Below are 23,000 nucleotides of genomic sequence, written 5' to 3' on the forward strand. Positions count from 1 at the left end.
GTGTGTGTGTGTGTGTGAGAGAGAGAGAGAGAGAGAGAGAGAGAGAGAGAGAGACAGAGAGAGACAGAGAGAGACAGAGAGTATGTGAGTGTGTGTGTGAATTTTGTTAAAACCCGTTTCGTGTTAGGCAGTGATAGACCTCGATGATCAGGGACATAGTAAAGAAACCAGTTGTGAACATGCTTCATTTAGGACCATCTCTTCATGTGAATGGAACCAAATCTTTTGCACTGTATTTTCAACAAAACATTTTTGGAAATATTACAGTGTGGCCTTGGAAGTAAGTTTCTGTTAAGAAGAATGAATCTTTTCTGTAAGCTAAACTAAGGAAATCTAATTTGAGAAACAGACCTACTATGTGTAAAGTATCTGAGACAATGACATAGAGAGAACAGACATGATCTGTGCTTTTCCACCTAGTGAAAGAAGAGATAAAGCCTGTGTGAGAACTAGGTATGTTCTACACATGATGAATATGAGCAGTGGGCTTTGGGATGGAGATGGGGATGAATCTACTTTCTACACAGAAACCTGCCAAAGCTGTGCAAAGCAGGGAGATTCACACAGTAGGAGCCGTGGCTTACCCTGCAGTGTCATGCCATGGGAAGAAAAGTTGGAGTTTGGGTGTGTACTTGTAGAGAACATGTTTCTCTGAAAGTGAGTTTTACATGGCAGTTCAGGAAAAAAAAGTGAGTGGGACTGGCACAAATAGCCAGTTTTGTGCCAGCTTCTGGACACATTCATTCGTACATTTCACTACCCCTAGGCAGAAGCTTCATGCTCTGCTGCTGAGTCTGGAGAGGCACCGTGTTTCCTACCCCAGCTCTCACTATTTTGGTTTAGGATTCTAGTTTCAGCTTCTATGGAAAGTATTATGACCTACACAATAGAAGGTGTCTAGAACACATGTTGATTGTTTAATCTTAGGAAGATCAAAATCAGCAACACAATTTTATTGTTTGGTTTCCAAGAAAGGGTTTCTCTGTATAGCCCTGGCTATCCTGGAACTCATAGACCGGGCTGGCCCCGAACTCAGAGAGATTCAGCTGTCTCTGCCTCTTGAGTGCTGGCATGAAAGGCATGTGCCACTGTTGATTGGTTACAATTTGATTTTAAAGCACAGTTTTTAAGAGACAACCTGGGGGCTGGTGAGATGGCTCAGCAGGTAAGAGCACCAACTGTTCTTCCGAAGGTCCTGAGTTCAAATCCCAGCAAACCACATGATGGTTCACAACCAATTGTAATGAGATCTGACGCCCTCTGAAGACAGCTACAGTGTACTTATTTATAATAATAAATAAATAAAAATATTTAAAAAAAAAAAGAGACAACCTTTCTTTGTGAAAATACACACTCTCCATTTTTCCTTTCTCTTTCTCAGAGATAACTATGTAGCTCAGGCTAGCCTCATATTTTGCACTGTTCTTACAGTGTCTCAGTGGTGAGATTACAGGCATGCATCACTAGGCTGGACTTTGAAAAATCCTTGGCAATTTGGATAAAAGGTCTTATTTAATAAACACAATAAAGCACCACCACCCTATAGCAGAACATATAATCTTCACTGAAAAACTCTTGTTCATTGTCTCAGATGTGTGATTATAATCTGAGGAAGAGAAAGAAATCTGAGAAGGGGACAAAAGACAGAGGGTGACATTCTTTTTTCTGTTAAGTAAGGGTTAGAGCAGGGCAGGCTTTTGTCTCCCCACTAGACACTTGACATGAGCAGCAGCATGAAGTCAAATCAAAGCACGGCAGCTGAACAAAGCCTCCACCAGTTTGGATGGGCAGATGGTGTGCGTGCAGGAATCCCTTAGGGTGGATTCTTCCCCAACCCAAACACACTCTGCCAGGATTGTCAGTGACACAGACTGTTATTAGTCTTAGTTTTTGGTGCCAAGAAGCCACACATTCAGCCAAATTCTTAGCAGTTTTGATCAGAAAAAACATCAAAAACATGTTTTTGTTTCTTTGTGCGCTACATACCTTTGCACAATTGCACATGTCTATTTTTAACCATTAAAGACAATATTTCAGTTATTTTGTTAGTATTCTATCTATCTATCTATCTATCTATCTATCTATCTATCTATCTATCTATTACAGGCTGGAACACCTTCTCTTATAACATTTTAAGAGCTCCTGTGGATTAGGTCTCATGTTTTTATTTCAATAGTTTTTAAAATGGTATCTTTCTGACAGTTCTATAACACTCCTAGCATTTTCTTCAACACACATCTTCTAGCCTAGTATCACACACATATATATTACATGCTGCACATATATTTAATTCTTATACATTAATTTTTCCCTTTTTCTTACATGTATGCTTGTATACTGCATGTGTTCCTGGTGTCCCAGGAAATCAGAAGAAATAGTTGGGTCCCCTGGAACTGGATTTGCAGTTGGTTGTGAGCTACCATGTGGTTGCTGGGAATCAAACCTGTGTCCCCTGGAACATAGCAGCTGGTGCTCTAAACCATCGAGCTATCTCTCCAGATTCCATTTTTACTTTGGGAAATGTAGTTTTTGAAAACATTTCTGCTGTCTTTCTGCTCATAACCAAACCTTTACCTTCATTTCTTTTATGCAGATGCATGCATTTTTAGATATAAAATCTTGATTTTTCTGGTTTCACTTTACTCCCTGAAAACATTAAATAAAATCAGCAAAAGTACAGGGAATCAGTTGAATTTCTTGCTGTCTTTCTTACATTATTATAAATATATTAATATATATTATATATTACATATTATATATCATACATTCTATATACATACATATATATATATAGTCATACATATAATATAAAGCCATAGATATATATTTATGGCTTTATTTCCTTCCTGTACCTTTGGCCTTCATATTATGAGAAAAAAACAAGAGAGTTCAGACTTTTGGAAAATTTTCTTTTCCTTCGTTGAAGTTGTTATTTAGAGGTAATTTCCAAGTACAGAATTTGCTATTACAGATTTTATTTGCACTATTTTTAGAGAAGCCATGATATGCTCAACAGCTTGTTGGATTGGACATGCCATCATCTCTATCCTAAATACATTCCTGGCATGTACAGGGTGACAGTGCTTAGGCAGAATGTACTAATTACTGTCATGGTCATTAAATCTGAGTAGACAAACATGTAGATTAAAGATAGCTGTTNTAATGATACTGAGAGTTAACAAAACTAGGTAAGAATTCAGAAAGGGCACTATACAGTTTATTAATTAAAATGAAGACTCTAGTAGTAGTTAGCTTTATGAGCAGGTCACAGAGCTAATAATAGTCTGTAACTTCCCATTTGAAAATGAGGTTGCTCACATGACACAGTGATTCCACTACAGAGTTTACAATCAAATGCATGGCATCTGTGTAGAAGGACATGTGAACCCCTATGTTCATCTATGGTAGAAGGACATATAAACTCCTGTGTTCATTTATGGTAGAAGTACATGTGAACCCCTATGTTCATCTATGGTAGAAGGACATATAAACTCCTGTGTTCATCTATAGTAGAAGTACATGTGAACTCTTGTGTTCATCTATGGTAGAAGGACATGTGAACTCCTGTGTTCAATCTATGGTTGCCTTAGTTGATTTTTTATTGCCATGACAAAACACCATGACAAAGACAACTTATAAGAAAAAGTATGTAAGTTGGGGACTCATGGTAATAGAAGGTTAAATTCCATGACCATCACAGCAGGAAGCCTGGCATCAGGCAGGTAGGCAGGCAGGAATTGTTGGAGCAGCAACTGAGAGCTTGCGTCCTGATCCATAGATATGAGGCAGAGAGAAAATTAATTGGAAATGGCTTGTGCTTTGGAAATCTCAAAGCCCACCAGAGTGACACACCTCCTCCAGCAAGACCACAGCTCTCAATCCTTCCCAAACAGTTCCACCAACTATGGGCCAACATTTAAGTATGTGAGTCTATGGGGGCCATTCTCATTCAAACCACCACAGTGGCATTATTATTATCATTATTTTATTATTATTTTGTTCATATGGCTCATACTGCAGCATTGTTAATCATAGCCAAGATGTGGAATCAAACTAAGAATTATCAATGCATAAACAAAGAAAATATGTATATAAATATACATATATGTTATATAGTACACATATAAACATGTGTATATATTTGTATGTATATGTTATATAATACATACATATATGTATGTATGTATATATATATATATGTGTATAAAACACACACACACACACACACACTCACAGAATCCTACTTAGCCTAAAAAAAGAAATTATGTCACTTGCTACAACAAAGATAAACCTGAAGGATAACATAGTAAATGTAAGAAGTCAAGTATAGAAAGACAAATGGCCTTTGTACATGAATGTAGAGCTTTGAACTTATACTAATGGAGACTAAACTGGTAGGTACCAGAGTGTGGTGCCCAGAAACTTCTGTCAGGAGATGCAAAAGTTCAGCTAGACAAGTAGGAATAAATTCAAGAGGCTTACTGTACATTGTGATGGCTACAGTTCATAAAAATAATTGTAGGTTTGAAGACTGCTAGTGGAGTAGATTTTCAAGTGGTCTAAAAGCAAAGCATATGTGAGATATGCAAATGTTAAATGGCTTGATTTAGCCATTCTCCAATGTATACTTATATCAAAGCATTAAGTTTTAAATGGTAAAATTGTATGATTTTCCTTATTAATTTAACTGAAGATTCAGAAGAAGATATATAAATCATCTTTTGTAACCCCCTCCCCTCAAATAAGGAAATTAATCATCCTTGATTGGTGCTGGCACCAGGGAGAAGAGGGTTCTTCTATAGGTTCTTAGTCTTATAGCCATTTTACTTTTAATAATTTAAGTATTTTAAGTTAAAAGTGGACCCAGAAGGAAATTTGATACAATTTTATTGGATCTTGAGTGCAAACAATAGTAAAAAAACAAAAAAAGAACAACAAGATAGTTAAGCTGGAGATCTGCCAGAAGGGGAGAGATGGATAGAAGGAAAAATTGTTTCCTGAGGTAGAGGTCAAGAAAGCAGACAGGGTTAGAGATGACATCTATGAGCAGATGCACAGGGAGAGTGGATGTCAGAGAAAGTGAGAACATTTGGAGGTCAGGGTGAGCAGGCTGGAGACTGAGGCTGGCATCTGGGAAAGGGAGAGATGAATAAAGTAAAAGCTGTAATTTCATGTCTGCCATCTGTAACTAGCAACCTCACAGAGGGGCCATAGCAAAGCACATACAGGATCAGTGTTTAGATGTGTATGGAATAGTTCATATTTCTCACTGTGGCTAAATAGTTAATTCATAGTAGGAAGGAAGGAAGAAAGGAAGGAAGGAAGGAAATAAAGGCATCAGGAATGAGGAAAGTAGTTGGAATAGATACAGGTGGGGTTTATATAAGGAAGGGTCAGATGTAGAAGCTGGAAAACCTGATGAGGCTGGATTATCCTGGGCCTCAGAGAACTGTCATATGAATTTTCCTAAATGTGACAGAGAATCAGGCAGGACGCTTCAGCAGAACAATAGTGTGATTACCATTGTGATTTACTGATTACCATTGTGATCTACTGAGGTACAGGAGCAGCAGCCACAGGAAAGGACAACGTTGTAGAGACCGTGAGGAAAGACTGTGGGGACTCAGGTAATGAAGGATGAGTAGTGGAACCACTTCTTATTTACAAATTTTATTAATTATAATTAATAATTATCAATATTAATAATTATTAATTATTATTAGATATGGGGGTCTTCTTAAGCTGTCCTGGCTGGGCTGGTACTCACTGTGTGGCTCAGGCTGGTTTCCAATTCACAGAGATCCAACAATCTCTGCCTCCCCAAAGCTGGTATGCAAAGCTCATAGCAGCAAGAACTGCAGAAGTACTTGTTTTGAAATCATGAGCTCACTGCAAAGAAACACCATGCTACAGTAACTCTTTGAACTTTGCTCTTGGCTGCTCTCAAGATTCCATTGGTAGATTGCCAGTGGCAATGGACTCATTGTAAATGGGGCAGTTATTAGACCAAGTTGTTAGAGTAGGAGTCTTGGGCCAATAGTGTACATGCTTAGATGATCTGAATGTAGGTTTATGATGTGTTCCTATCAATATTCCTCCAGTCAGTATTTTTCATGTTTTCCTCCTCCCTTTCCTTGACTCACATATTAAGGTGTCTAGAGCAATGTAATGGCTGGTTTTGTGTGTCAACTTGACACAGCTGGAGTTATCACAGAGAAAGGAGCTTCAGTTGAGGAGATGCCTCCATGAGATCCAACTGTAAGGCATTTTCTCAATTAGTGATCAAGGGGGAAAGGCCATATCTGGGCTGGCAGTCTTGGGTTCTATAAGAGAACAGGCTGAGCAAGCCAGGGGAGGCAAGCCAGTAAAGAACATCCCTCCATGGCCTCTGCATCAGCTCCTGCTTTCTGACCTGCTTGAGTTCCAGACCTGACTTCTTTGGTGATGAACAGCAGCATGGAAGTGTAAGCCAAATAAACCTTTTCCTCCCCAACTTGCTTCTTGGTCATGATGTTTGTGCAGGAATAGAAACCCTGACTAAGACAAGCCATATATCATTTTTTCTCTTTGATATATTCTTATAACTTTGATGACTATTGATACTTGAATCCAGTATTTGTAGAAGAGATTAAAACTTGGTGACTTTTTTGTTGTTGTTGTTTCACTTGCTTATCTTTTCATGAGCACATCATCAATACAATATAATTAGAGTGCTTGGTAAATGCTTTAATGGTTTTGCCTCAAACCATGAATGTTGTACTGGGGCCTTAAAACAGGTTTTTATTTATTTATTTTTTATAAGTATTGACCTTAAAAAGGTAACTTTTAAAGAAAATTAAGAGTAGACAAATAAAACTAGTGATATTTAGAACTTAAATAACACTAGTGGCTATACTGGGATGGAAATTTTTAGGTTAAATTAGGGTTTGCATTTAATGTTTGACAGGATTTCTTTAGACTATGTCTCTTTAATTTTATCCAGGCAGCAAGCTGAAATTCACAATGACAGACTTATATTACACCATAGGAGCAAAGTTCAAAAGAGACAGTGTGTTGAATAAAATAAGAACTGGGAAATGGATTATAATACAGAATGACCTTCATGCCCAAGAGATGAACATCTGATGGATAAGTTGTCTATTTGTGTCAACTAATCAACACAGAATTGCACACCTGTGCTTATGCTCACATCCTTACGATGTGAATTTCCTCATATTTTCTTCAACTCAAATGTCACCTGGTTGTGTAAAGACTCAACTAGTTAAATAGTATACATGTTCATAATAATAAATTAACATATGTAAAGCATTTAATAGTGAAGGGGCAGAGAGTAGATATATATTCTTTTTTTTTTTTCCATTATGCCTTTTAAAACCATCTATTGTTTTCTGACCACAATTCCCCTCTCTCCTCTCCTCTGGCCTCTCCTCTGACCTCCTCTGTGCCCCAGATTCACGCCTACCCTCCACCTCCCCTCATAAAACAAGAGGTCTTTGAGGAACATCAAAACATTGAACACCAAACAAGACATAACAGGCTACAATAAGAGCATGTATGTGCATCTCATGAAGGCTGGACAAGGCAACCCAGCAGGAGAAAAAAGTGCCCTCCAAACAAGTAGGCAAGAGTCAGGGGCAGTCCCTGTTCCCATTGTTAGGACTTCTGGAAGAACATCAAGCAGAGTACCTAGAGCAGACCCGTACAGGCTCTCTGATATCTGTGAGTTCCCATGAGTCTCAATCAGTTGATTCTGTAGGCCATGTTCTTGTGCTTCGTCCCTGACTCACTCACGTGTTTCATCTTTTCTAAAGATTTTATTTTTATTTAGGTGTATATGTATGAGTATGTGTATGTGAATGTGTATATGTATACATATATGAATGTGTTTCTTTGCCTGTGGAGGCCAAAAGTGAGTGTCAGATCACAGGAAACTAGAGTTACATGTGGTTGTGAGCCATTTGAAGTGGATGCTTGGATGCTGAGAATTGGACTCATGTCCTCTGCAAGAACAGTTCTGCAGCCCTGTAATCTGATTTTAAATTGTTATCACTTGTGTGATAACAAGGTATTTTGAGTATCGCTTGTCTTTCAGTGTCACACTAAGTACTGTGCTGGGGAAAAAAAGGGCTATCATCATCCAGTGTGCCCAGAGGGCCTGCAGAGTCATATAGTCCACAGTTTTGAGAGAGCTGAGAAACTTTTCTTCTTCATTCCTTATCTTTTATGCTAAATATGCTCCCAACATTTAAAAAACACGAGAAGTGAAATAGAAAGGAATCTGTTTTTCAGCAAGATGTGGGCCAGGAGACATGAGCGAGGCAGTTGGGGTGAATATGAACAAAGAACAAGGATTCTATCTGTCTGTCTGTCTATCTATCTATCTATCTATCTATCTATCTATCTATCTATCTATCATGTATGCATCTATTTATCCATCTATCATATATCTATATCTATATATATATTCATCGACCTACATCCTATAAAACATTAGGATAAAGCTGATTTTTTTCTATATTAGATAAAAATACAAAATGAATCCTTGTTTCTAGAATACTTTGGCAATGTGTAGAATTGACAGTTCTGGGGCGATGCTTTGACAGGCTTTGGGCAGATGGAACCACTGTCAGGTTCTCCCTAGAGGGAGCACCTGCCTCTGTTCAGTCTCAGTCCACTGGTTCTGTCTGTTCTCTGTGGCACTAGATTTTGCTGTCCCTGACCTAGGGTGACCTACGAATATTTCATTATTCATATTTTGAAAGACTTCCACTGCTTTGAAAACACTTTAATGCCTATGCTACATTGCAAGAGTCTGTCTGGATCATGTTTTATTTTTACATTTTTTGATTTTGGCTTATCCATAGCAGGTATCACTACTCTTTAGAGCTTCTACTGACATGAACTCAGACAGTTTTAACTGTTACACAAGGAAAAATATTACTGAAAAGGAATATGTGTAGGTGAATATATATACATGTACATGTACATATACATATACATATACATATACATATACATATACATATACATATACATATACATATACATATACATATACATATACATATACATACATACTTACACACACATACATAGAAAATAAAACATGTTTTATGAGTTTAGTAGATCACATTATATAATAGGAATGGAATTTGATTTAGATCAAGTGTTTGACTGGGACAATGTGGGAAATATCCTCCCAAAATGTCTTAGGTTTGAATTTTTTCTTGCCCATCAAAATGACTTTGAGCAAATCACCAATCCCTGTGTGTCTGTGATGGAGGTGATAATAAATATTCACCTGGTAATATCACAAGAACTATGTACTAGAAGGATTTTCACCGAGACATCATTCATACTGTAGTTGAGTGCAAATTCAAGATTAAGAAAAAAGTTTTCTACTGGTGTGGGACAGTGCAGGGTTCCAGCAAATTTGTTTCAGTTATTAGAGCAAGGTCTATAGTCTGATCACCATAGTATAGGATAGAACTCAAAAGATAGAATCAAATTTATTTTTGTTGTTGTTGTTCAAGACAGAGCTTTTCTCTATATCCCTAGCTGCCCTAGAGTACATTATGTAGACCAGGCTGGCCTTAAACTCCAAGATCTGCATGCCCCTGCCATCGGAGTGCTGGGATTAAAGGTATGGACCACCACACCTGGCTAAAATATATTACTTAAAAAAAAACCAAACAAACCATTGTTTTCATGCTTGCATATATCTGTATGAGGGTGTCGGATCTCCTGGAAGTAATGCTACAGACAGTTGTGAGCTGAGATTTGGATGCTGGGAATTAAGCCTGGGTCTTCTCGTAGAGTAGCCTGTGCTCTTAACCATTGAGCTACCTCTCCATCCCTAAAATATATTCTTTATCAGAAACAACTCCTCTCTGTTAAGAGAAGTACCTTGTTGGGTACGATGCATGCACCCAGGTATTCCTGGGACTCATATGGGCGGATTTTTCAGGTTGGTACCTCGGTCAATTACTTCTGCTTATGTCACAAAAAACAATTGTCTTGGGGAGAAGAATTGGACCTAGGATGCTCAGAAGACATTTAGGGGAACTTCACTTTCCATGCATTATTGTGGCCTTGAAGTTTTCTCATTTGAGAACCAGAGAATCCTTACCTTAAGAGTTTTGCCGGAAAATTTGTATGGCAATGTGCTCAATTTAGAATGTTGTAACTCTCTTGTTTATTCAGTTGACATTGGAGTTTGCAGCTGGAGGTGTCTTAATTTTGTCTCACATGGTTCTTTCAACCTGTACATAGAGAGGAATTCCTGAGGGGCTCAGACTAAGACCAGTGTGAGGCAGCTCAGAGACCAGTGAATCTTTTTAAATAGCACTTCTGTACAATACCCACAATGTGTCTATGTAAAGGCATTCAAAAATAAAATTATATATTCCTGGACATGTAATTTTGGAAGTAAGCCTACGTCCAATACCACTGCTTTATCTTATCAAAAACATACTGAGAAATCTATGCGAATATTTGAAGGAAGCCCTAAACTATTAGGAAAAATAACGTACCATATAGTAGTCTATACAATCAAACGTAATATTATCTGAAGTAAAAAGACTACAGTTTTTTGATAAGTCATAAAATTCCAAGAAGGGACTATCAATAAAACACATTACTTTGTGTGTGAAACTAAGAATTGTTAAAATAAAAAGACTGTTTCATGAACTATATACTCATCTAGTAACAATAATCACAATTCATCAAGTTACATATTACCATTCCCTCTTTCATCTTCACAAACTTGATTGGTTTAATGATAAATTGGTATAGCTCGGCATGCAGCTGCTCTCGATATGTATTTGTATGACTTTCCTGTATATGGGACCTTTCAAAACCCGCTCTTTAAAATACAACAGCTCAAAACATTTAGAACAGGCTTTGCCTTCACTTTCTCACTTTTCTCTCACTTCAAGTCAAAATTTGCTGCTGGCAAACACACAAACATACATACACACATACACACACAAACATACACACACAAAAACATATACATACATACACACATACATATGCATATGCACATACATACACACAGGCATACATATACACACATATACACACACACAAACCCTAAAAACACAAACACTAAGTTTAATTTTCTTTTCAGTGATTGATTTTGTATCCCATGCTTGCACAGGTGACTGTTTCTATTACCAGCAATGGGGGACCCTTGCCAACTTCCTCAATGCCTAACTCCCTGCTTAAAAATTCTTTTTTTTTTCTGTTTTTTACTTTATTTTTATTAGATATTGTCTTTATTTACATTTCATATGTTATCCCCTTTCCTGGTTTTCCCTCCAAAAGCCCCCATCCCCCTCCCCCTTCCTCCTGCTCACCAACCCATCCACTCCTGCTTCCTGGCCCTGACATTCCTCTATACTGGGGCATAGAACCTTCACAGGACCAAGGGCCTCTCCTCCCATTGATGTCCAACTAGGCCATCCTCTGCTACATATGCAGCTAGAGCCATGAGTCCCACCATGTATTTTCTTTGGTTGGTGATTTAGTCCCAGAGAGCTCTGGAGGTACTGGTTAGTTCATATTGTTGTTCCTCCTATGGGGCTGCAAACCCCTTCAGTTTCTTGGGTACTTTCTCTACCTCTTTCATTGGGGACCCTATGTTTTGATAATAGATGACTGTGAGCATCCATTTCTGTATTTGTCAGAATACAGAATACACTGACAGAGCCTCTCAGGAGACCACTATATCAGTCTTCTGTCAGCAAGCTCTTGTTGGCATCCACAATAGTGTTTAATTATTTTGGATATTTTGCTTTTAATGTATATTGGATTTTATCAAGCCACAAAATAACTCAAGTAAGATATTTCAAATCACTGGCAAGACCAGAGGAAGGGAAGTCAAGATGGGCAACAAGAGGGTGAATCTGGACAAGGTCCATTATATTACGTACATGCATGCAAATGTTGCAGTGATGTTCATTTGCATATCCTAATAAATATTTTTTAAGTCAAGTTTCAAAGAAGGTACAAGTGGATGAAACTCATTTTTGAATCAAAGTTAATATTGATGTAAAAAGGGCGAGATATAAGGTAAAAGGGAAGAATCCAAAATTTCAGGTACTTGTGCTTTTGGTCAAGATGACTAGAAAACATAAAAGTCATCATAATAAAACGTTTAACAGGAGATGGTTTTATCAATTATTAAAGTCTAAGCCATTTAAAACATTCTGAGGTAAAAATAAACAAGCACTGAATAGGTAGATACCAGCTTTCTTTCTTTTCTTTCTTTCTTTCTTTCTTTCTTTCTTTCTTTCTTTCTTTCTTTCTTTCTTTCTTTCTTTCTTCCTTCCTTCCTTTCTTTTTCTTTCTTTCTTTCTTTCTTTCTTTCTTTCTTTCTTTCTTTCTTTCTTTCTTCTCATTTATCTATTTTTTAATCAATCATTTTATTCATGTACATTTCAAATGATAACCACCTTCCTGGTTACACCTCCACACCCCCTCTTACCCTTCCCCCTGGATACCCCATCCCATCCCCCTTCTTACCCTTCCCCTTTGCTTCTATGAGGGTGCTCCACCATTCACTTACTGCCTCACTGCTCGAACATCCTCCTACACTGAGGCATCAAATCTCCGTAGGCCCAAGGGCCTCTCCTTCCATTGATGCTAGACAAGGCCATCCCCAGCTACATATGCAGCTGGAGCCATGGGTCCCTTCATGCATACTCTTTGGTTGGTGGTTTAGTCCCTGGGAGCTCTGTGTGGTCCAGTTAGTTGATATTGTTCCTCCTATGGGGTTGCAATCCCCTTAAGCTCCTTCAGTCCTTCCTCTAGCTCTTCCACTGGAGTCCCTAGGCTCAGTCAATGGTTGGCTGAGAGTATGTGCATCTGTATTGATCAGGTGCTGGTAGAACCTCTCATAGAATAGCCATATCATGTTCCTGTCGGCAGAGCTTAATTTATTTAATATTTTTCTGTAACATAGGTCAAAGAAGGTAGAGAAAAATTAGCCTCTGAGTCATCAAAAGGGACAAGGAAGTGACTTCTCTTAGAGAATGTCCTGTGCTCAATTTAAGTCCAAATGCAGTTGGGTGCATGGTATATTATGTGAGTTTTTGTTTACAAATTATGACAGGACACAGCAAAAGATGAAGGCAATGCGACTGAAGGCAGCAGAATGAGAAAACTGAGAAGGGCAAGGAGAAAAGTCACCAAACCACATCTTTGCTCAACGGATGGGGATGAAATCGCCAAGGCCAATTCCAGTGGTATGTGGCTACTCTGACTGTTTGTGATTGGTTTGGACAGGGGCACTTTCGATTTCATGTTCCTTCCAATAAAGCATTCCTCTATGTCTGGAGAAGCAAAGGGATGAAAAGATGCAAAGTATTGCTGCATGAAAGATGGCAGATATAGGCTCGCGTCAACTATAGAGAAATAGCCATTCAAAATATTTAGGATTCAAGGGAAGGGAGTGGGATGCTGGTGTTAGGTGGGGGATGGAAAGCAGAGTGGGAGAGACGCTTCCTTTTGTGCTGAGAATGAATGTGAGCTTTATGGCTAAGGGCCTGAGTGGCAACAGGGAAGTTCTGGAGGGAGTTTTTAATCCACGTGCTGAAACTCTAACGGTGCTCTAACAGATCTGAAATAGTGCTGAGTAGGGATAAGGTCACTGCTGGTGTTTCAAAGAGGAAGCAAATGGAATGGCTAGCCCATGCTAACAATAAAAGCAGACCCCAACAGCTTTTTATTTGATTTTTCTATTACTTTTATTTCTTTTTTTACAGTCCAGTCGTTACCCCACTCTAGGTCCATCTGTCCTTCCACAGTTCCACATCCCATTCCTTCCCCCCCCCCCTGTCTCCAAGAGGATCCCCCCACTCCTCACCAGGTCTTCCCACTCCCTGGGGCCTCAAGGAGCTCTCCAGGGTTAGATGCTTCTTTTATCACTGAGCCAGACCAGGAGGCAGTCCTCTGTTGTATATGGGGGGGGGTTAATGGCTTTTATTTTTATTTTTTATTATTATTACAGACAATATACTTCCTTACAACATGCATCTAGGGCAGGCAACACCCACTGTCCCTGTTGGGTGCGTCACTTCTTGGGAAGGGGATCTTTTCAAGCCATCTTCACGCTGTGTTAAAGATGGTTGAAAACAATTCTAACGTGTTTTGACAATTTTTTTCCCATTATTATCACAGAGATGTCCAGAAACCAAATAGCAGATCTGAGCAAACCTGGCTCTGCTGAGTCTTGGTCCTCGCACAGTGCCAAAGATGCCTACCACCAGACATCAGTGGTAAAATCCTCACTTCCCAGTGCCTTAGCCGGTGCTCCTGATGCTGAATTCAACCCGAATACTGGTAAGTAATTACCTCGAAAGATTCTTGAGGAAACAGGAAAGTGCTTCAAGTCACTGTTTCCAAGTTGATCTTTGAACTTGAGATGGTCTGATGATGGTGAAGATCCCAGGCCTCAGGCAAGACAGAGGAGAGTATCCACATCTGTGTTTGTGAAGCACTTTGCTGCCTCATTACCCTTCAGGCTACTGATCTAGGAAACCAACGGAGGGCTTGTCATGGGTGAGAGCACTTGAGTCTTCTCTGAAAATGAAATTTGATCATTCAAAGTCTCTGGATTGCTGAATAATTTTCCTGGTGTGTGGTTGAGTGTGTTGGTTAACATCCTCTTGGATACAAGATATAGAAACTGGTTAAAAAAGAGACATTTATTCTCTGAGGTAGTCTATAAGGAATAGATTAAAAAGTGGGAATACAGTGGTCTATGAAATTAGAGACAATTACCAGCTTCAGAGGCTTTTGTGACTAATTTTAGGGGTCTCTAAATGTATCTGCTAAGAGGACAGGCAGAAGCTACGAAAACTGTTATAATCCAGGCCACAGTTTATTGAAACATAACTTTTATAACATAAAAGGCTAAAATAATGTGTGGTATAAACTCTAGGAAAACACTAAACATGGGTGTTCACTGGTTCTCTCCCAGGGGGACACAAAAAACAGCATTACTTCTCAGTGTGGTTTGCTATCTCAGGATGCTCACTTTAGTATTGATATCCAGGGACTTTACTGGACCATGTTGCATTGGCAATTGGACTTAACTCTGTCTCCAGCCCTTGAGGGGGACAAGTAGGAATGTGCACAAAGTCACTATTACAAATGACATTGTTTGACTGTCTGGCTGATACACAACCTCTAGGTAAATACAGGCACTGTTAACAGACAGAACCTTCTAAGCACTGAGAGGCGAATGCCCAGGGAGCAAGGGTACAGCTCAGACCTGTCCTCACCCTTCTCTCCTCTCCCTTTTTATTACACACAGGACCTGAGGAAATGAACACTGCAAGGCAAGGCTCCATCTTTATTCACTTTCTTCAGCTAGCACAACTCATGATCACAAACAGAGTTGTACAAACCTCAGATTCACATCTGAGTTCATTCAGAATGCAGAGAGAACCCAGTCTAATTGTTAGATTGCTTCCTTCCAAAATTGGGTGGTTCCTTTGTCTCAGAATCATTTCTCTGGCTCTATGTCGGAGGGCCAGCAGTGCTCAGGACGATGCTTCTACCTGGAATCAATCTGAATTTCCCTTCTTCTGCACCTCTAGCAGGAAAAATGAAACCCAAACCAAACCAAAATAAAAACCAAAACAAATCAAAAACCACCCCCGAGCTTCTAAGACCTTGCCTCGATACTGCAAGACTTACTTCCTGTTTTAAGGACCATAGCGTTTTGCCAAGGCAATGTTCATCCCCCATGTTCTTTGTGCCTTGCTTTGTGTTCTCCACAGAGAGAAGAGCAGCCATTCTGACATCTGTGTGCATCAGAAGCAGACAGTACAAATGGCAGAGAGGCTAGTGAGAAGAAATCAGTAGAACAAAGCATGGCCCAGATTCAGCTTGAAGGATTATTTTTGCAAATCTGTATTACTTGTGTCTGCTTTTATTTGTGTCTCCAGGAGGTAGAAGCTTGGGTGTGCCACTTCGGCTACCCCAGGGCTCCAGGAACGATGCTGTGGAAAAGTGTCCAGCCAGGATTACCACATTGTTTAGGGAAAGCTTGAACTCAGAATTTCATTACATAACATTTCCTAATAGTTAAGTATTTCCGATAAATTTAAACAGGGTTTTAAACATTGGGAGGGCTAACAGAGGATACTGGTTATATTAACTATAAGGTGTACATTTTACATGTTTTGTGTATGTTGTTTTATATGCTCTAGTTTCAGACAGAGAAGCAAAGATGGATTTTGGGTGTAATAATCTTAAATTAAAAAAAAAATCACTGTGCTTTGCCCTGTCTTTGTACTAGTCATGACTAGGGGTGTGGGCACTATTATTGATTAGCCTGGATTAAGCTCTTATAGCCAATAAACTACCAATGTATCCTACAATACATGTGAAAACTGATACCTCACCTAAGTAGAAGTAATTTCAATAAGTACTTTCAACTACACTGAGATTTTTTCCCCCCCAAAATAACTAAGTTTTTCAAGATCAGTTCCTTTGCCCTTGCAGTATTTTATTTATTTACTTGCCTTTTTAATGGCTTGCACCTGGTTATTGTGCCAACTGGACTTAGTAGCACTGTCTAGGACTGACACACTCTGTCCAGAAGACACGGCCTCATTGCACTAAGTGGGTATTCTCACATGGCCATGCACATTTCAGCCCCATGAATGAATGTCTAGGGGTTCTGGAGAGGGAAGGCAGGATCCCAGGAACAAGTGGCATGTGTTAGAGAGAACATGTCATAGGCAGTTGCCCCCATCTTAAAATTTCTATTTCTTTCTTGTTTAAATAAGAATAATAACAACTGTTATTAAAGCAATAAATAACAATATATTATTATTCTATTTATTACAAATAATATAATTATACATAATTTATTTTTATTATATCTATTATAGAAAATAATTATAATAAACAAAATTTAATAAATAAAATAGATAATGATTACATTTTGATGGTGATGATGATGTAGTGTGTGTTATAATGCATGTATAACTGCCAGTTCATACGAGTCATGGGACACATAGAGATCAGATGAGAACTTTTGGGAGTCCTCTTTCCATTTTGGGGTAAGGAGATCAAACTTGAATTATCAGGCTGTGCTGGAAGCACCTTTATTCACTGCACCAGTCCTGGATTTGTTATATCTGGAAGCCCACATTCCTGTTCAATCCATCTCTTATAAGCAGCAGTGGCTTTCTTGGGAACAGAATATGTTCTTGTTGTCTCAGAATATGGATGGTTTTTCTCTAAGGCATTCTACATGCTCATGGGCTTCGAGCATTTTCCTTTCTTTAATATTTCCTTATTTTTCTCCCTAAACAGAGCAGTAAAAGTTGCCCCATAAAAAGCACATTGATTTAATTTATTAATCCTCTTTAGGGATAGGACAGGAGAACATATCCCAGGAATCACACTGGAAGAAAAACAAATGAGTCCCTGAGCTGGTAATTATCTGCCTGCTATCCATCATGTATAGCTGGGAAAGACTGACTGAAAGGGTTAATTGGAAGTAACAAATATGATTTATTTGAAGGGAAGAAGTTCAGACTATGATGCATCAAGATGAGTTGATGCTTTCAAAATGAATTTAGGTTAGATAGGGTTATTTTTTTTTGGTGAAAGATTGAAATTTTAAATGAAAAATTTGATACTAAGGATATATATTCTAAAAGCTGTGATGCAAATTTTTACTTAATAATAAGACAAGGTAAGATCATAAAGGATATATTAATTTATTCACTAACACACAAACTTATCCACTAAAGGCATATTTTTTGAGTGTCTGTGATGGTCAACATCTCTATAGGTGTTGTGGCTATGAGAGCAGGCAGAACTGAGTCCCACTCTCATGGACTGACATGCAAGAGAATGACAGATATCAAACAGGTGACTCTGAAGCATGGCCAACATGTTTGAGGGCAATAAAGGACACCGAAGAATATGGGACAGGGATAGTACAGTTAGCTGAAATAGGTCGCTCAAAATTCTCATAGTTCTAACCCTCAGCACCTTAGATTGCATTTGGAGTCAAGATCTGTCAATAGGTTATTACAGTTAAAGGTACCCAGTAGGTGGGGCCCTAATTTATGGTAACTGGTATACTCATAGGAGACATTAACCCATGGACTCAAATAGAAAGAAGATCATGTAGATCATCAACTCTAAGTCCAAGAGAGAAGCCTCAGAAGAAACATCCCTGCTGATACCTTTGACCATTAACTCTGGTCTTCAATAAAAAGAATACAAGTTCCCACTAAGCCCCCTCCTCTTCAGTACCAGGTGTTGCGACTTGAGAATGCGAATGCATGTGCTCACTGCTCAGCCTCAGCTCAGTAAGGATAGCCTTCTGTGAATCAAGAGTTGGCAGGTTACAACTGCAGACATGTTTCATGGATGTTCCAGATGGCCATGCTTAACTTCCCCAGTCCCCCACCTTACCGAATCATCTCTCCTTTTCATTCAATGATGCCACATTTTAATGCCAATAGATTCCCCCATGTAGAAACAAGATAGTTTGAGGGTAGGACTTTTTCTGAGTACTTAATTTGATAAGTAGGTGGTGATAAAAATATTGACCTTGAACAGTTGACTATAAATGGGTGAATATTTTTTTTTTCATTGTAAAATAAAGCAGAGGGGACTTTTGGAGGTGGGAAAGAGGACTGGGCAGACCGAGGAAGAAGTTACTAGATAAAGGACAATGACACATATGATTATATATGTCAAGATGAAACCTGTTAATCTGTATGCTTAGAAATTAAAAAAGAAATACAAGATAAATCTATAAAACAATAGCTAGTTATCTTAGGAAGTTTAGAAGATACAGCTAAGACAAATGCTAATAAGGTAACCTGACTTCTCATCCCTGGCGGGGCAATAGAATGGCCTCTTTTTTCTTGCAAGACAAAAAGAGCTTGCTTGACCTCCTATACAGAACTGGTTATGATGTCTGGAATACTGTTTATATGAAGACTTCTATATTTTAAGCTGCTTATGAGCTTTATTTGATATAAGCAGCTTTATTCAACTTGGGCCGAACAAACACCTAATGTTTCAGAAGAAGGTGGGAACACACCAACTGTTGATTTAGCATGCAACATTCTAATTGCTACAGCGCAATTGTAATTGTTTGTGTTGAACAGAAGGTTATATGGTAGTTATAAAGTGTCAGAGTCCTGGGGTAGCCAGACATATCAGTGGTGGGGCATTATACCTAATATATGTGCAGAGGTGGCACCAGTAATTTGATTCTCTCATGCTTCATGTATTTAAAATCTGCTCAATCTGTGTTTTCAGACTGTCAGTCTTTATGCTTATTTTAAAGCCTAATTATATCTTGAAAACTGATACCCAGTTATCACTTAAAAATTATAGCTGTTTAATGTTCGTGGTGTGACAGATTGATGGGTGTTCAAATGCGGGCGTGCTCGCAGCACCATTTATTGGAGCTAAAGTAATTGGGTTCACTTTTTGCATTTAAGTAGCACTTACATAGTGCTTATTGACTCCTGGTACTGTTAAATACCTTGTTTAATCCTCATAACAATTGGGTAATATTTTAACAATGAAGAAACAGAGACACAGTGGGAGGGAGAAGGCTGCCAGGCATGAAAGGAAAAATATGGGTATCTTGATTTGTGCTGACTCTCTGCATTCTGTCACCATCCCTAAAGGTTCTGATAGTGGCATTTATAATGCGTGCTTTGGACCTGACCATTTTATCTATGCACTCCATTCACATCCTGGTAATAAGCCACCTACCCTGAATCCAGAAAACTAGATTCTAGATTCCATATTGACAGTTGTGTGTGTGTGTGTGTGTGTGTGTGTGTGTGATGAGAGAGAGAGAGAGAGAGAGAGAGAGAGAGGTTAGGGGCTTGGGCTCTTGCTATGTGTGTCTCTCAGGGACTCAGTCTAATGAACTGACTAGATTAACTTTGTATCCAAAGTCTTTACTAGATCCCAAGTTTTAGAATATTCAGATTATCTTAACATACTGGAAATGGACATTTTATCATATTTCTGACTAAAAAAAATTGGCCAAGAACCCCAAGTTTTCATCTCCACTCCCATTCTTGATATCTTTCTTAAACACTTGTGAAATTTGACATAGAGATGTGTTTCTAGGACTCAGATGCCATTGCAAAGATGGAAGGTAACTTTTGGGAAGACCAATGCTGTCAGGTTATCCATTGTCTTCCATGAGCAAAGGTTTTATCTTTTTTCCTTTTTTTCTTTGATTATTTTCACAAACAAGTGTTTCCAGTAAGCATATGATGTCCCCATCTTTTTAGGCTGACAAGTCCTAACTGATGACCAGTCCCTGAGGGTGTTTAGACAGTGCTCTTGGGATGACTGTAAAGGCAAGTGAGAGATAGGTGGGATCTCTGTGTGAAGTTGTAGTCGTGTGATGGGCATGTATTGATGTTGTTTGTAACCCAAGTGACTAATTCAATACACCTACCCCATTTCCTTTTGGTCCATCCTGATCTAGTGATTTCAAATTATTACCCTACAGATCCCACCTGGTACAATGCTCAGAGTTTTAACCCGCCTCAACTTTCTGCTAGAATGAAACACATTAAACAAGAAATGGCCAAAAACCACCTCCAGTTTGTACGATTTGAAGCAACAGATTTGCACGGTGTCTCCAGATCTAAGAGCATCCCCGCACAGTTTTTTCAAGTGAGTTTTACAGTTACGCTGAGTGTGGTTTCATGACTGTTAAAAAGCAGATGCTGTTTAGCACTCATCTACATTTTCTTGTAATCTATACAGTAATTTGTGTGGAAACACGATAATTTGTTTTGTCATTTTCCTTGTCCCTCCCCATATGCATTATTGCTCCCCAAGGAGACAAGCATGCAATAACAATCCCTTTACCCAATAGAAATAGGAAACTAATTATGCAGGTTATTTCAGTCCTTCTGCCTCGAATAATCACACTGTACAGAACTATCCTCTCTTTTTCATACTGCAATTATAGAGATTATATTTTATTTGACATGAGAAAATTGCAACCCAAGACCCAAGAGCAAACAAGAAAGCAGAAGGTAGAAATGACTAACTAGAGATGCTTTGCTGATTAAGAAAAGGCACACATTCTTTCAGCTGTAATTCAGATATGAATATACACGATTGTTGTTAGACGACTAATGAATATTAAAATTTGAAAATAATGGTATCAAAAAATATTTCATCTCTGGATACAATCTTAGGATTTTCTAGGGTCATTTTCTTTACTTTAAGCCAATCTGTATTCTTTTCACTGGGGTGCTTATTCTTACTCTCCCATTTTCAAATAATTCTCCTTCCTGTAGCCAGAGTTCATTATTCTTTTATTCTAACTTTATAATCAGAGTGCATGAATTGTTAAACAAAACACTTCAAATTCATTTTGGAACTTCTGAAGGTATAATATTCATTAGTATTTGTATCATAAATATTAGTGATTTAAGACTAAATAATTTCAACACTTTATGGTGAACATATAAGTACATTTGTGAAAGCTAATCTGAATAATATATACATATATTCAAACACTTGAATATATTAAATATGTGAAAACTATATCTTGAATATATATATACATACATCACATATATATTATATATATACACATATATACATATATATATAAGATGTGAAAATTTTCTTAGGCAAAAATGTAAAGTTAATAGTCTTTTGTTTTGTAAATATGTCACTTAGATTTCTTTTATTGAAAAGAACGCTCATACAACATGTTCTTACCATGGTTTACCCCTTTCCTCACTCCTTCCAGATCTCCCACCTGAACAGACTCCATGCCCTTTCTTTCTCTCTTTAAAGAACAGAACAAACAAACAAACAAACAAACAAATAAAACCCCCAAAGAAAGCAAGAAACTATGACTCTCTGACACTTTGTTGCTCTCTCTTTCTCTCTCTCTCCTTTCTCTCTCCCTCCCTCCCTCTTTGCTCTCTGTCTTGTCTCTTTCTCTGTCTGTCTGTCTGTCTGTCTCTCTCTCTCTCTCTCACACACACACCCACCATAAAAGTAGAACCCAAAATATACCAAACAAAGCAATTTGAGACAAAAAGTCTACAAAAATACCATCGAGTTTGCCTTGTATTGGGCATCTACTGATGGAGGTGGAGTTTTACCCAGAAGTGTGGCTAGTATACCTAGTGAGACTCCATAGGAGAAACAAAGCTTTCCTTTCAGCACGGGTGGGTGTCAGAGCCCATGTGAACTTCTTCTTAGCACTGGGATTACAAGAATCATTTTAAAACATTTTGACTTATGGAAATAAAATGCCAAATTGAAACTAGTAAATCAGATTAATGACTAGAAGAGATAATATGTCCCTATTTTTAGAATTAAGAAAGACTTTCTCACACTAAAGTAGCCAGGCAGGCTTAGTGTTGAGACACTAGCCTGTGACTTGTCACTTAACAGTTCCGTAGTATTTACTGTATCTTTCTGTATCTACTGCCTCTAGCTCAGCTTTAATATTCCTTTTTTCCTTTCTCTGAAGTAAGTGTCACTTCTTATTTTAAATGCTAACATTGATTTTCTAAAAACAAAAGAAAACTCCAGATCATCTGCTGAGAATAGAGGCAAAGGCTGGTACATCATTGGAGGAAGCCAAAGAAGAAATGCATGGGTCAATGATATCTCTGTTGTTTAGAGAGTTTCCCATGTGCCTGACAATGTGCCAAGTGCCTCACAGACAGCACGTTTCAACAAACATACAGAATCTTGTTCTATCAAAGGGTTGATTTGATTTAAATCATATATGGATTATGTGAATTCTATCTTAGATTTAATAAAAGTGTTCCATATTACTGTAGATCTCATATCCAATGCTTTGGTTGTTTCAAAAGGTACTTCATTGTACTCCAAAGAACAGGGGCCAAAGGGTTTTAACTTAGTCTGTAAAATTTTCTATCAAGTTCAGAGAGATCTGTCTTGAAGTATGAACCCGTTGTAGTGCTTCACTACTA

At 38.3% G+C, this 23,000-nt stretch overlaps 1 protein-coding gene across 1 annotated transcript in view; it reads left to right on the top strand.

Moving 5' to 3' along the window:
• Positions 1-23,000, top strand: part of Lgsn (lengsin, lens protein with glutamine synthetase domain) — a 28,729-nt gene that overhangs the window by 491 nt on the left and 5,238 nt on the right. The window contains exons 2-4 of the mRNA XM_021169955.1: positions 13,118-13,250; positions 14,185-14,346; positions 20,534-20,700. Of these exons, the coding sequence (XP_021025614.1) occupies positions 13,118-13,250; positions 14,185-14,346; positions 20,534-20,700 (462 nt within the window). The remainder of the gene's footprint in view (positions 1-13,117; positions 13,251-14,184; positions 14,347-20,533; positions 20,701-23,000) is intronic.

Source organism: Mus caroli, chromosome 1, assembly GCF_900094665.2.
Source record: "Mus caroli chromosome 1, CAROLI_EIJ_v1.1, whole genome shotgun sequence".
Lineage (NCBI taxonomy): Eukaryota > Metazoa > Chordata > Mammalia > Rodentia > Muridae > Mus > Mus caroli.